This window comes from Musca autumnalis, unplaced genomic scaffold, assembly GCF_047663935.1.
Source record: "Musca autumnalis isolate F117 unplaced genomic scaffold, ASM4766393v1 scaffold_1, whole genome shotgun sequence".
In the NCBI taxonomy this organism is placed as follows: domain Eukaryota; kingdom Metazoa; phylum Arthropoda; class Insecta; order Diptera; family Muscidae; genus Musca; species Musca autumnalis.
In genome coordinates this window covers 13,705,934-13,720,778 of record NW_027411644.1, presented here as the reverse complement: position 1 = coordinate 13,720,778, position 14,845 = coordinate 13,705,934, and the positions used below count along the sequence as shown (strand labels likewise).

Below are 14,845 nucleotides of genomic sequence, written 5' to 3'. Positions count from 1 at the left end.
TTAATTAAGACTATTTTATGGTGGAGGGTATAAAAAGTTCGTATAAAAAGTTCGGCCGAACTTAACGACTTTCTACTTGTTTTTTTTTTTTTTTTTTTTTTTTGAATAAATGCTGATGCTATAAGAAGGAACATCAGCAACACTGTCACCATTAGCACGCAACACATTATTTGCCATGGACAAGTTGATGGGTTCAAAAAAGAGAAAATATCGATTCTCCTCAGTCTCCAAAACCATAAAAATAAATCTCTTCTTACATACCCTCTTGCTAGAATACATGGCCAAAAGAAAAACTAATAGCAGTAAAATATTCCCGGTTTTGCTTTTGGTCTGAACAATCACTCAATAAAACAAATAATTAGTTATTTACGAAAAGTCAAAGCTGGACTAGACGTGTAACGTTGTAACATCGCAGAAAAGAAAACAGAACATCAGGAAAAAAGTTAAAAATTCCAAGGTAAAGATGACTATGTACATGCAGATGGAAAAACTTTGTGGCCTAAACAACTACAAAGCCTGGTCCATGACTGTACGTTCCTATTTGGAAACTGAAGGTATGTGGGGAGTGGTCGAACATGGACCAGATGGCAGTGATGAGGTAAGTGGAGCTTATTTGTTGTTATTGTAAAATCAGTTTATTATTTTTTGTTTGCTTTAGGATGCCCAAAAAGACAAAATGGCCAAATTTATTATTCTCTGCTTAACTGACACAAAAATTTGCCAATTTATGGCGATTATTCGAACTGCCCAAGATTTGTGGAATTATCTAAAAAGACAACATTCTATGGCACCATAAATGTTAAATATTAAACCAAAGCAAAAATGTAACTATACAAATATGAAACAATAAATAAAATTAGCTAACATTAAAGAAACTTTTATTGAAAACAAAAACAGGAAAAGTAAGATTTTTCATAGGAAAATTTGTGTAGGTAAAATTGGTGGAGCTTCTTGGTTAATATTTGTAATATTCTGTGTAGGAAAATTCTCATACCACAAAATTTGTTTCGTATTTCATACCTACCATAAATCATAACCTTTCCTGTTTCGTAAAAACCCCACAAAAACATAAATTCCTTCCCCACTTGGCAAGTGGTCGTCGTCTCTTATATTGTTGGGTCACTTGAAATCAATGTCAATGCCTCTTACAATATTCATATTTTGAAAGCCAAGGTACTGGAAGAACCAAATGAGCAGCAGTGCAATAGAATAATGTTTTGTATTGTCTACCACAGAAACACATGTACATACATACATTTAGGCAAAAATCCCAATTTCCACTCATTATTGTGTTATGGGGGCAGCCAGAAGTGTAAAATATGCAACCATCCAAAAAAACAAAATTTTCCAACAACCCTTTACAAAAATTCATAACAAAACAAGAATCAAGAAAATCTCAATTCTTTATGCTTTTAACATTCACTCAATACTATCAATCTTTAGTCGGACAGGGGCTACGCGTAACACAACAGCAGTTGCATTAGAAACAGGTCGTTCATAAATTCTATAAGTCCCACACAATTATGGCTCTGCACTTGCAGGTGGAAAAACTTCGTGGTCTAGATAATTATAAAGCATGGTCCATGACGGTACGTTCGTATTTGGAAACTGAAGATCTTTGGCAAGTGGTTGAACATGGACCCGATGGCACAGAAGAGGTAGGAATTTATTATCTATAAATATTTTATGATTAATTAGATTTTCGTTCGTATTTTTCAGGATGTCCACAAAGACCGAAGGGCTAAATTTATTATTCTCTGTTTGACAGATACGAAAACTTGCCAAATTATGACCCTTATTCGTACCTCGAAAGATTTGTGGAGTTATTTAAAGAAACAGCATTCAATGATAAGATAAAAGTTACAAAAAGCAAAATAAGTGATTACAAAATAAAAAAGAAAACAAATGTAAATAAAATTGAATCAAGCTTATCAATAAAGCTTATAAAGCTCAGTTCATTTCGAATACTTGGTAAGTCAGAGAGTGAGGATACTGCAAAAATTTCATATTTTATGAAAATTAGTGGGTCATAATAGGTCTGTACGATAACTTTCCCAGCAATAATTACTCAGCAAGTTCCTTTGCATAAAAGATGAAGTTTTCTCACTTGAAAACTATAGCAGACTAGAGGACTTCGCGGCGACAAAATAGTGTTAGTTTGCAGCGCGATAACACATAGATAGATTACTATTCGGGTGATACCTTGAAAGTCATCCTAATCACCGTATGGTGATTCTCACACAGCTTTGTGAGATAGCATATTTATGATTTAGAGAGAGAGAGTGAGAGAGAAGTCAGCAAGCCTATCAGAAGCAGGCACGTAGCCGGTATGTATCTCGATAAATGGTCAATGGACACGGTGTGCCTTAACCAAATTTAAATGGAAGGTGCTTACTAGGGTTATGACTTTTTTACAACCTCATATCCCTGTATCATAGCGTGATGAGTTTTGCCATAAGATTACATAAAATCTTAATTATAAGGTGATTCGGTGAAAAAACCTCACGCACAAAATGATTTTAAAATTTGAATTTATCAAAATTATGGACAATTTTTTGAAGTCACTAAAAACAGATATATAATTGAAAATAAACTTTAGAGCCACATGAGATAATTAAAATGACATAAAATTTATTTCTCACTATTTTTCTTCAATTCTGAGAATGGTAAAAATGTCGAAATAAAATATAATTTTTTAACAAAAAAACAAATATTTTAAAATTTTTTCGAAGTGACTTTTTTGCGACTTTTTTAATATTTGAATGAAATAAACGTTATAATAGTTATAAGTAGGTTTATATTTATTCATTCGTGCAACAAAAAATAATTTTTTAAAAAAATGTTTTTTTTTTCATTTCATATATTTTTTCAAAAAATTATTTTTTAAAATCGATTTGTGCGTGAACTTTTTTTATATTTCAATGGAATAAACGATAGCATAGTGATTAATAGGCAAAAGTTCATTCATCCCTGCTGCAGGAAATCATTTTTGAGGAAAAATGTCAAAAAGTCATAACCCTAGTGCTTACACCTGCAGATTCTGAAACTACAATGCTCATAGATGAGAAATATCAAGAAACAAAAAAATCGCCGGAGGGATTTTCAAATAAATCGCGATTTAAGTTCACATTTTTAGGGGGGACCAGTCTTATAGAGAATTTTCACATCTACAACATTTTCTTTAGACTTATTTCGATACAACTTGCGGTTTTCAAGCAAAATCGTGAAAACCTAAAAAAACCCTAAAATTGTGAATTTTGATCGCGATTTATTTGAAAATCCCTCAGGCGATTTTTTCTGTCTTTTTATTTTTCTTATCTATGAACATTGCTCTTTCAGAATACGCGAAATCCTCCCATGTGTAAGCGGTTTTCATCAAAAGTTAGTTAAGGCGCACTGAGCATGATATTGTCTCAATTTGAACTTCTATATCTCAAAAATGGTAAAACCTATGAAAATATCATAAAGGTCAATCTTGTCGACAATTTTCACAGCTACAACATTCTCCTTAAGCCCTTTTTAATAGGGCTCGCGGTTTCCAAGCAAAATCGTGAAAACCTAAAGAACCCCTAAAAATGTGAACTTAAATCGCGATTTATATGAAAATCCCTCAGCCGATTTTTTTTGTTTCTTGATATTTCTCATCTATGAGCGTTGTAGTTTCAGAATCTGCAAAAACTTCAAAGGTGTAAGTACCTTCCATTTAAAATTAGTTAAGGCTCACCGTGTGGACAAAATTTGAACATAAACTGAAAATAAAATATACAAAAAAATGACATTTCGGGAGGTGCGAGCTGAAGAACGTCAGCTACCACAAAAAACAGAGCAGGTTTGGCTAAACTATGTCCAGGAATTACAACCGTCTAAATTCCTATAGGGCAGAAGGTTTAACACCATGCAAAACATCTGTCCAGCATCCTGTACAGGTCCGCACAACATAGGGCACCCTTTCAACTGCACTGAAAAGGTGCACTAAGCAGGACAAGTAAAAAAGTATAAGTCGGCTTTGCTCTCAGCCTATACGAATTGAAAAACCTTTATCCCAAAAAAAAATTTGTATTTAGGGGGTCTTCAGATTGGTCGCATGAACTTGCCGACAAAGAAATGGATTAGGATAAAATCACAAAAGTTTTGCGGGGGAGGTGCCGACCGACATAGTCCATTTTGGAAGTGTGCATATTGTTGGAGTCATTCCTCTCGATAAGACCATTATATCAGAAAACATGGACTTGCCCACAAAAAACATCACATTGCTGTAAACAGGGCTACTAGGAGTACCTTCAGTAGAAATTTCGAAAGGATTTTCGCACAGACCCTTAACCGCATTTAAACAAAAATGTTGCTCATTTGTGTGGGTCGTACCCTAAGGAATGGACCGATAGGGTCCACTTTTGAACATAATCTAAGTTTTGACCAAATATTTTGAGATACAAAATTTGGACCAAACCGGTTGCTCCATTTATGAGATATTGCGCTTACCATTTTAACGAATATTTTCGAACTTATGTGGGGGAGGTACCGGAAGAAGTGGACCTACAGGCACCATCTTCGAATTTCATCTAATATTCTAAGAAATATTACGATATGCAAAGTGTGGACCAACGCAGTATTGGGTTCGGGAGTTGTCGTGCGCACCAGCCACTACACATGCTGTCCGTAGGGTTTTTTACAGGTTTGGGGTCATTTTCTCAAGAAGTTTGGACTTGCCACTGAAAAAACGTGTACTATTATAATAGGGGCCATGAGTGCAACCTGTTGCAAGAAAAATCAAAACTAATCGAGAAGAGGTGCTAACCTGCACTTTTCTTAAATTTGGAGAAGTTGTGACAGGAGTTGACATATTTAGTCCATATTCTTATGATCTATGTATCGTAGAAATATTACGATGTCCAAAGTATGGACCAAATCGGTTACCGTGCCCACCATTTTACCGAAAAGTTTTGAACTATTGTGGGGGCGGTACCAGAAGGAGAGGACTGATGTGGCCCACCTTAAAACTTGTTTCATTTTTGCGCAAAATATTACGAGTGCCAAATTTTGGACCAAATCGGTTTATCCGCTCGAGAGTTATCATGCGCTCCATCCACTTGACAAGGTGTCATAGCGGGTTTTTACAGCTTTCGGGCCACTTTCTCAGGAAGTATGGACTTGCCCTTGAAAAAACTTTCACCGTCGTATGGGGGGCAGTGACTGAATTTTACCGAAATTTTGTGTAGGAGGTACCCAAAAAAGTGGACCGATTGAGTCCATATTAGAACCTAATCTAAGTCTGGTAGAAATATCACGATGTGCAAAGCATGGACCTAATCGGTTACTCCCTTCAAGAGTTATCGTGCGCACAAAATTTCCGAATATTTTCGAAATTCTGTGTGGGAGGTACCGGAAGCAGTGGACCGATACAAACCATCTTCAAACTTTAAATAAGCTTGTACAAAATATTACGAAAGCCAAATTTTGGATCGAATCGATTGATCCGTTCGAGAGTTATCGTGCCGCCAGCCAGACGGACGGACAAACATACTTGGGGTCTAAATCCATTATTTCGATGAGGCAGATTTTGCCCGTATGAAAGTGTATATACCCTCGTTGGCATAAATGCTGAGGGTATAAAAAGCTTTTAATTCCTCATAAACAAGATTGCCTCACGTTGGGCGCCAAGTTGTTTTAAATAACCAGGTAAAAGTAATGAATTCGCACTCCTGATGTTATACACTTTATTGATTGATATTGTTGTGGGTTATTTCTAAAATGATTTCCGACACTATACGAGGGCTGCTCGATAACTTTCTGGCCTAACAATGAAAACGCTAGGATTCACCATCAAAAATAGTTTTATTGTTTTCTTAAGAACCTATGGTAAGACAAAGAGTGCCCTGTTGCCACCGAAGAATATAATGCCTATATATCGCATTATATTCTTCGGTGGTCCATAGTCCATATTTATATTAAGCAATTTTCCTTACGGCAATTGTCAGTTTGAAGGACAGAGAGGTGAGGCATATGGTAACCCTTTGCCTCTCAACACCCTCTCTCATCTACAAACTGACAATTACCGCAAGTAAAATTGCCTAATATAAATATGGAATTACTATGCAATCAGTAAAAAATTCATACTGGGATACCAGGACTCCTCCATACACGGAACCTATGGTTCGACTAGGAGTGTCGTCGAATCCGACTCTGCAACAAGTTGCACTAAGTAGCACATTAGAGTGTTACAGGAAGAAAAGAAAGGAGGTTCACAATGTAATCCGACATTCTACCGCAGCATGAAACAGCAAAATGATTGCAAGGTACCAACGAGCAAAGTATTCTAGAAACAAAATTTGCGGTCAAGACGGCATTAATGTCTCTGAAAAATAATGTGGCAGAAGTTGCCGATGAATTAAAAACTGAGTTGCTCAAGTAATGAGACAAAACGCTGTTGGAACGTTTTGTTAAGCAAGGCTCGGCTAGCTATGTTTATGTTTACCTGTTAAGGCGATAATGATCATATGTTTTAATTTTCTTATTTTTCTCCTTCGAGGCGAGAAACATAGCAAGCCGAGCCTGGCTTAACAAAACGTTCCAACATAAAAATTGCAACCAAATAGTTGTTGGTGTTGTGTTCTAAAAATAAACACACCCCAAAACTAGTACAGTTAATTGTGACTACATGTGGGAGACAATTGCAGCTGTGTGGAAATAATGCCGCCCTGTGTAAAAATCTTGGTTTACATTTACGAGATCCACTCGTTTTCAACTGTCAATTCCATTGCATAAACGTCAAATGAAATCTAATGGATTTCAGATGAGATTTTATTTGACGTATACACAAAGGAATTGACAGTTGAAATCTACTCGATTTCTTAAATGTAAATGTACTATAAGATTTAATCATCTCGATATTCATAAGGGCACCTGGCTGTCTCCAGATCAAAGAACAAGTAATCAAATTGATCATGTTGTGATAGATGGAAGACATTCATCCAGCGTGTTGGATGTACGATCGTTTCGAGGCGCAAACATTGATTCGGACCACTACCTTGTTGCAGCAAAGGTACGTACCCGTCTAAACGTTGCAAATAAAGCACGAACAGACACAACGCGGAAGTTGGACATCGATAGGCTGCAAACACAACACAGACCTCCACAAAGGAATTCATGGTATGACCAGGAGTGCCGTGCTGCTACCGAAGAGAAAAATGCGGCTTATAGAGCTACTCTACAATCAGTAGCAACGCGTAGCCCGCGAGAGAGATATCGGGAGAAAAGGAGAGAAGAGAAACGTCTTTTCCGCAAGAAAAAGAGAGAAATGGAAAAGCGGGAGTGTGAAAAAATCGAGATGTACAGGAGCCAGAACGAAAATTCTACCAAAGAGTGAAGCATCAAACAGATGGCTTTGGTACAGGCACATCCTCCTGTAGAGACCAGCAAGGTAATCTGGTAAGAGATACAGATAGCGTGCTCAGGATATGGAAGGAACATTTCTCCAATCTGCTGGTATCCAATAGTAGCGAAGACCATGATACCACAGATCCAATTCCAGAAGATGGTATAGAATGTATACCGGAACCTGAGTATCCTATGTCCCGTCCACAAGAAAGGAGATAAGACTGTATGCTCAAACTATAGGGGCATAAGTCTTCTTTCTATTGCCTATAATATAGTGTCAGGGATATTGTGCGAACGACTAAAGCCAATGGTCAACGAAATAATTGGACCATACCAATGTGGCTTTAGACCTGGCAAGTCCACCATTGACCAGATATTTACCCTGCGGCAAAACCTAGAGAAGACCCAAGAGATGCAGATCGACACATTTCATCTTTTTGTCGATTATAAAGCAGCATTCGACAGTCCCCTCCGATCAAAGGTATTCCACGCAATGTCTGAATTTGGTATCCCCGCAAAGCTCATCCGGCTTTGTAAGATGACATTAACTGATACTGGGTCCTCAGTTAAAATTGGAAAGAACCTCTCCGAAGAATTTTGTACCAAAAGAGGTTTCAGACAAGGAGATAGCCTTTCGTGTGATCTTTTCAACATTTTGCTGGTAAAGGTAATACGAGATGCAAATGTCAAAAGAAATAGCACAATTTACACCAATAGCCACATGTTACTTGCCTATGCTGATGACATAGACATCATGGGACGATCAGTAAAGAAAGTAACTGATACCTTTATGAAGATCGAAGCAGAATCTGCGAAAGTGGGTCTGGCGGTAAACGGCGAAAAGACCAAATTGATGGTGTCGACGCGCAAAGCGTCCGTAGAGCTCGGACCAACCGTGGAAGTTGGTACCTACAATTTTGAGGTAGTTAAAGACTTCGTCTACCTCGGCACTGCCATAAACACAACAAACAACATCAGTTGTGAAATAAGAAGAAGAATTGTATTGGCCAACAGATGCTACTATGGTCTAAGTAAGCAATTTAAAAACAAAGCCACATCTCGTCAAACAAAAATAACACTATACAAAACGCTGATACTACCCGTGCTAATGTATGGCTCCGAAGCATGGGTACTTGCGTAAGCAGATAAGGCAGTGCTTGGTGTGTTTGAGAGGAAAATTCTTCGAAAGATCTACGGGCCGATTTGCGTTGACGGTGAATATCGACGTCGTATGGACCACGAGCTATATAAGCTATACAAAGAAATGAATATAGTTAAACGTATCGAGATGCAACGATTGCGTTGGCTAGGCCATATCATGAGAATGAACGATGACGAATCCGCTAAAAAGGCATATGAATACATGCCACATGGCGGTGCACGCAAAATCGGCAGGCCTAAGCTTCGATGGAGCATACAAGTGGATGAAGAAATGAAAAGGCGAGGTATTCCAAAAAGTCGAGCGAAAAACAGAGAGGAATGGAGATCTTTTCTTAGTTCGGTCTATGGAACAAATGTTCTGTAATGGGCCAACTAAGTAAGTAAGTAGTAAGTACTATAAGATTGTTAGAGCAGGCAATGCCATCTGCCTTAAAAAAAAATCCGTTGTATTGAATTCCTAATTGCAAATTCGCAATAAATTCAGTATATATAGAAGGAAAAATTTAGAGTAGAGACATAGTCAGATTGCTGCACAAGATACACCTGATGAGCACTTCTCACCAAAGTGCGATACTTTTACAAAAACCTTCTGATGAATCAGCTCGTCTCGAAAGAAAAAAATAACAAAATTAAAAAATATGATCATCATCGCCTTAACAGTAAACATGAAATACTTTTTTTCCAAAAAAAAAAAAAAAAAAAAAAAAAAAACTTACGTATTTAGGGGGGTTTTCAAAGCAATACGGATAGGATTAAAGCGCAAAAATTTGCGGGGATATCGATAGATAGGGCTTCGAATATTTTCAAACTTTTGTGGGGGAGGTATCGGAAGGTCCACTCCTTCAACCTTCGAATTTCATCTAATATTCGAAGAAATATTACGATATCCAAAGTGTGGACGATCGCAGTATTCGGTTCGAGCTCTCCAGTCACTACATATGGTACATATGGTGCCAATGGGGGTTTTTACAACTTTCGGGCTTTTTTTCTCAAGAAGTATGGACTTGCCCTTGAAAAAACTCTTATTGTCGTAATTGAGGCAGCGAATGCAAGTTGCTTCAACAAAAATCAAAGTGATTCGAGATCAGGTCTTAAAGTGAATTCATCCAAAAATGTCTGTGGGAGGTACCCGACGGAGTGGACAAATATAGTCCATATTCGAACCTGACCTATACCTGGTAGATATATTAGAATGTGTAAAGTATGGACCAAATCTGTCACTCCCATCAAGAGTTATCGTACGCACAATTTTTCCGAACATTTTTGAACTTTTGTGGGGGAGGTACCTGACAGAGTGGACCGATATGGCTTATCTTCGAAATTAAACTATGTTCGGACAAACTTTTACGAAGGCCAAATTTTGGACCAAATCGGTTGATCCGTTCGAGAGTTATATTGCACTTTAACCACTACACACGGTGTCATAGGGGGTTTTGAAACTTTCAGGCTATTTTCTCAGGAAGTATGTACTTGCCCCTGATGAAACTTATACCGTTACATGGGGGCAGTGAATACAAGTTGCTACAACAAAAATCAAAACGATTCGAGAGCAGGTCCTAAACTGAACTTTTCCGAAATTTTGTGTGGGAGGTACACGAAGAAGTGGACCGATTGAATCCATATAGAAAACTTATCTAAGTCTGGTACATATTTCACGCTGTGCAAAGTATGGACCAAATCGGTTACACCCTTCAAGAGTTATGGTGCGCACAAATTTTCCGAACATTTTCGAACTTTTGTGGGGAAGGTACCTGAAGGAGTAGATCGATATGGCCCATGTGTTGTGTTGTTTACAGTGACTTGAAAAAATCACTTTGGAAAAAATGGAATTTACTTGTGAACATTTTCGTCCTATAATGTTTCACAAATTTCGACATTATGTACCGTGATATAGAGGCGTCCTAGGTCATTTCTTCCCCCAACTAAGATTTTATATTGTATGAACACCTGGCCGCAAAAATTATTTTTTCTCGCAGGATCCAGCAAAATTTGTCAATCACTCAAAAAAAGCTCTTGTGGGTTTGTGGAAAAACTTGTGTATAAAAACGATCGTGGTGAATTACACGACATTTATAAGATCGATACAGACGACGAATCTTGGATCCATGCTTAGGAGCCCGAAACAAAACAAGAATCGACCATTTGGGTCTACGAAAGCGAACCCAATCCAACGAAAGTTTTTCACGGAAGAAGACCTTCGAAGCAAATGGTCCCCTGTTTCTTTGGCAAAACTGACCGTGTGGCGACTAAACGGCTTGAGATATGTAGGAAGGTTAATTCTGAGTGTTACACAACAATTTGTTTGCCGGAAATCTCCTGAGAAATTCGAAAAACTAACAAGAGAAATTGAATCGTTCTGCATCATGACAATGCGAGCTCTAACACATCGATTCAAATCAGCGCCTGTTTGACCGGACAAAACGTCGAATTGATGGGTCATGCGCTGTACAGCCTGACTGGGGATCCAATGACTTCATTTGATAGCAGATTAGATTTTAGAGGTATCTCAATCAAGCCCTTGAAAACAACCCAACACATGGTCGCATATCAAACTGTCCTAAGTATGCTCAGTCTGAAAACGGCCAAACTTTCAAAAAAAAATGTCAACTGACGCCTGGCGACAAATATGGACCAAAATTGCATTTTTATATTTTTCATACAAAAGTAATGGTCCATTTCACTTGCTAACTAATATCAGATCATCGTCCAAAATTATAGGCATCTTCTTCGATCTAAACTCTTACCTCGTGCAAAATGTCGTAACTATTGCGTCCTCTAGCGCCTTTATGATTACACTACAAACAAATAACTGTACATATTAGGATGTAGCTCTCTTATCTTACCTCGTACATCAGCATAAGTGGCATCAATGGAAAGGTCGAGAGATCGTCTTCCAAATATAACTCACGTGCACGCAAAGAAAAAATATTTATTTTGGTTCCAAAAATGTGTTTGTTTTGTACAAATAAAAATCGTTAACAATACCGATTGTAGGAACAATCATAATCTAATTTTTTTACAAAACATATTATCAGCCCTGAAAACCAGATACTAAATTTTTTGATTTGAGTGTATATACTTCTCATATACACTTTCCACACAACTTTGATGTAAATATCGCGTATAATATTACGAGCATTGATGAACGCAATACATGGTTTGCTACTTTAGTTGACAACAAAGACAAACAAAAAGCCACAAGCAGCCACCACAACATAAGGAATAATTAAACACCATAACAAAGATGAAAAGAAAAGAAGAATGAAACAAAACAGAAACAAATAAAAACAAGAGTCTCAAAAGTACATACACACAAAAACAAAGGTAAAGGCAGCATGTCATACAAACACACCACAACTTACCAAAATTGTTTTTTCAACACGGCATCGAATAGCGAGAGAAGAGAAACAAATTTTCGAAGAAAAGAGAGAAATATTGTTCAGTTGACACAAACTATTTTTGGATTTACAATACTACATGAGGAATCCAACAAGATGTTAACAATACATATTTTGCTCTTGGAATATTGTTGGATCAAACATATTTTTTTCTCTGCGTGTGGGCGAAATGTGTCTTTCAGAAATAAAGATTTAAGCTGTATATTAAAAATTTTCACAAATTTAACACAAAAGTTGTGGTCCATTTAACCCTCTAATTATTACCTGATCACCATCTCAAATTGCAAGCTTCTTCTTTGCCATATACTCGTACCTTATTTATTTCGAGGCGATCGGACTATTATTGAAATTATGCTAGCTTCGTTCCCGTACTTTTTAATAGTAAAACTCGTAAAAGAGAGAACTGTAAAAAATGTTGTCTCACACAAAAGTTTTTTGATATAGGTCAAAATCGGCGTATCAGCCAATCAGACGCCGGCAACGATGTTACTATTTTTTACACGCTGAAATTTGTTGAGTAAAAGTTTTTAAAGAGAGCGCAATTTTTGTTTAAAGAGAAGTGAACATTTTACAACTTTTTTGTGTACGGGAACGGTTTTTCGGGTAAAGTGTGTAAAAGTTGTAAAAACTTGTTAGTTCTGGAACAAAGCTGTTTTTGGTCCATTTCACCCGCTAAATATTTCATGATCATCTATTCTGGTCTGAACCCGACCTCCATGTAAAATTTGGACAGACGGACGGACGAACACATATCTGAAAATCGCTTTATCTCGTCGAGATATGAAGATTGGTATACCACCATTGGGGGTCTCCGACGAATATTTCGCGGTGTTACATGAATTTTTGCCAAAACAAACTTAGAATACCCTTTCCACATAGTGTATAAAAAACAAAATGAATGAAATTTGATATTTAGTCTTCGAAGGGTGTACCCATGTATACCGCGTTTAAGAGAGAAATGTCAGCCCTTATAGAAGGGTACCTCCCGATTTTCACTGAAATAGCTGAAATTGTGTACTTAGTCTTCATTGGGGGTATTAAACTTTCCACCAGACATTTGTCGATATAAGTCCACATAGCCCCTTAGAATGGTATCTGCCGATTTTCGGTATTATCAATGTTTTAGCCACACTATTCAACCGAATGTGGTATTTAGCCTCCTTTAGGGGTACAAAACATTATAACAGGCACAAAACATCTTTTAAAAAAATCAGACAGTACAGGTCCACTATTTGGTATAGTCCACATATGTATTAGGGTAACACCCGATTTAAGTTTTTTGGAAATGTTTAGTCACATTTTTCTATCGAATTGGAAAAACGGCTTTTTGTTAAATTTTCGAACCAAAACTGCAGTAATTTTTCAGAGGTGTAAAAGTTCAATTCGGATATTTGTCAATATTGATCCAAGGTCCTTTTGCAGTGGAAAATTAACAATATAAAGTGATTATCATCAGTTAAGATAGTCTACTCCCCCAAGGAACATGTCTTAACTTGGAGGAAGAGCTTAGTACATTCATAAACAAATAGTTCCTATTTACTTAAATGCAGTTCGTGGTGTAGGGTATACAAATTTCAGCCCGACCAAAGATATCGCTGTCCTTACTTGTTTTATTTACTTTTCCTCTTCAAACTGGATCCTTCCAACGTGGAAAAGCGAAGTACTTGCTTACTTAGAAACTTTTGGTATATGTAGATATGAAATAAACCCCCACATACATTCAATAATTATTATTAAAAATTTTCATTTTTGTTTTATAAAATCTTCACCATGTAAAAATTCAAACATCGATTATGGAGATGGGGTGGGTGGGGTATGACAGCAAAGCGGTTATTGTTTTTCTTTTAGTTATTTGTATATTTTCTTAAGTTTTCACTCTTTATTTCACCTTGCCCTTTTCATTTCCTATTATACTATTTGTATTGAGTATTTTCAAGTGCGGATAAAAGGTCATTGGTTTTGGGGCAAGTGTTGTCAGTTGTTTATTGATTTATGTATTGTAAAAAATTAAAATTCAATATCCTGATTGTTTTATTCTCTTTCTTTGTGTTTTCTCTGCAGATTTCTAGCTTATTGTTGTGGCAAAACAAAATGGTAAAAAATACTCAAATGTATTGGATTTATGGACAAGCTCAGTGCATTTAAAAATAATACTTTGAGCTAACAACACGTTCGAATCTCAGCTAAGAAGAGGTAAGTAAATTCTTTGTAAAATATAAAATTTTATTTATTATAGATTTTAACGAAAAATGCTATCAAAATAACATTATTTGGTTTAATCCAAATGCATTTATCTTAATGGAACAAAAAGATTAATTTTTAATTTTGCAATAAATCAATAATATAAATATTAAATAATATTGAGTGAAACGCGATTGTGTAAAAATTTATATTGAAAAGATTATGGGGGTTATCATGAATGAAATTTCCCCGTGAGTTTCGTATTTCAGCCGTTGCAACTTTAGGGAGAAAGTGAAAAAATTCACGGGCAATTGCCGTTCATGATAACCCCCTATATGTTCATTAATTTCATTTCCTCAACTAAACTTTTAGCTAGCCTTACTGCATAATGACTTTGGTATTGACCGTGGAAAAGCTGATGGGCTCAGAAAATTACAAAGGTTGGTCCATGACATTGGAGGCATATCTCGAAATGGAAGAAATATGGGAGGTTGTAGAAAAGGGACCAAGTAATTCAGACGAAGTAAGTTTGTTTATGCTTCTCTTAATAATTATTAAATGTTTTTATAACATTTCAACATTTGCAGGACTTTCATCGTGATAGACGTGCCAAATTTATTATCTGCTGTTTGGTAGAGACCAAACTTTTTAAAATTATGCCAAATTTACGAACATCCAATGACGTTTGGTTTTATTTAAAATCGAAGTATTCAGGGGAAGGGACCTGATAA

At 36.6% G+C, this 14,845-nt stretch overlaps 2 protein-coding genes and 1 long non-coding RNA gene across 3 annotated transcripts; all 3 read left to right on the top strand.

The window, feature by feature from the left end:
• The first annotated feature begins 277 nt into the window (after positions 1-277).
• Positions 278-846, top strand: LOC141390350 (uncharacterized). Its single transcript, XM_073963263.1, has 2 exons — positions 278-598; positions 659-846. The coding sequence occupies exons 1-2, from the start codon at positions 464-466 to the stop codon at positions 794-796; spliced, it is 273 nt and encodes a 90-aa protein (XP_073819364.1). The 5' UTR covers positions 278-463; the 3' UTR covers positions 797-846.
• Positions 847-1,427: 581 nt separating this feature from the next.
• On the top strand, positions 1,428-1,921 carry LOC141390349 (uncharacterized). The gene is made up of 2 exons (XM_073963262.1): positions 1,428-1,658; positions 1,720-1,921. The coding sequence occupies exons 1-2, from the start codon at positions 1,524-1,526 to the stop codon at positions 1,855-1,857; spliced, it is 273 nt and encodes a 90-aa protein (XP_073819363.1). The 5' UTR covers positions 1,428-1,523; the 3' UTR covers positions 1,858-1,921.
• An 11,889-nt stretch (positions 1,922-13,810) lies between these two features.
• On the top strand, positions 13,811-14,504 carry LOC141393962 (uncharacterized). Its single transcript, XR_012410219.1, has 3 exons — positions 13,811-13,897; positions 13,995-14,126; positions 14,487-14,504. It is a non-coding gene; the product is annotated as an uncharacterized lncRNA (long non-coding RNA).
• The last annotated feature ends 341 nt before the right edge of the window (positions 14,505-14,845 follow it).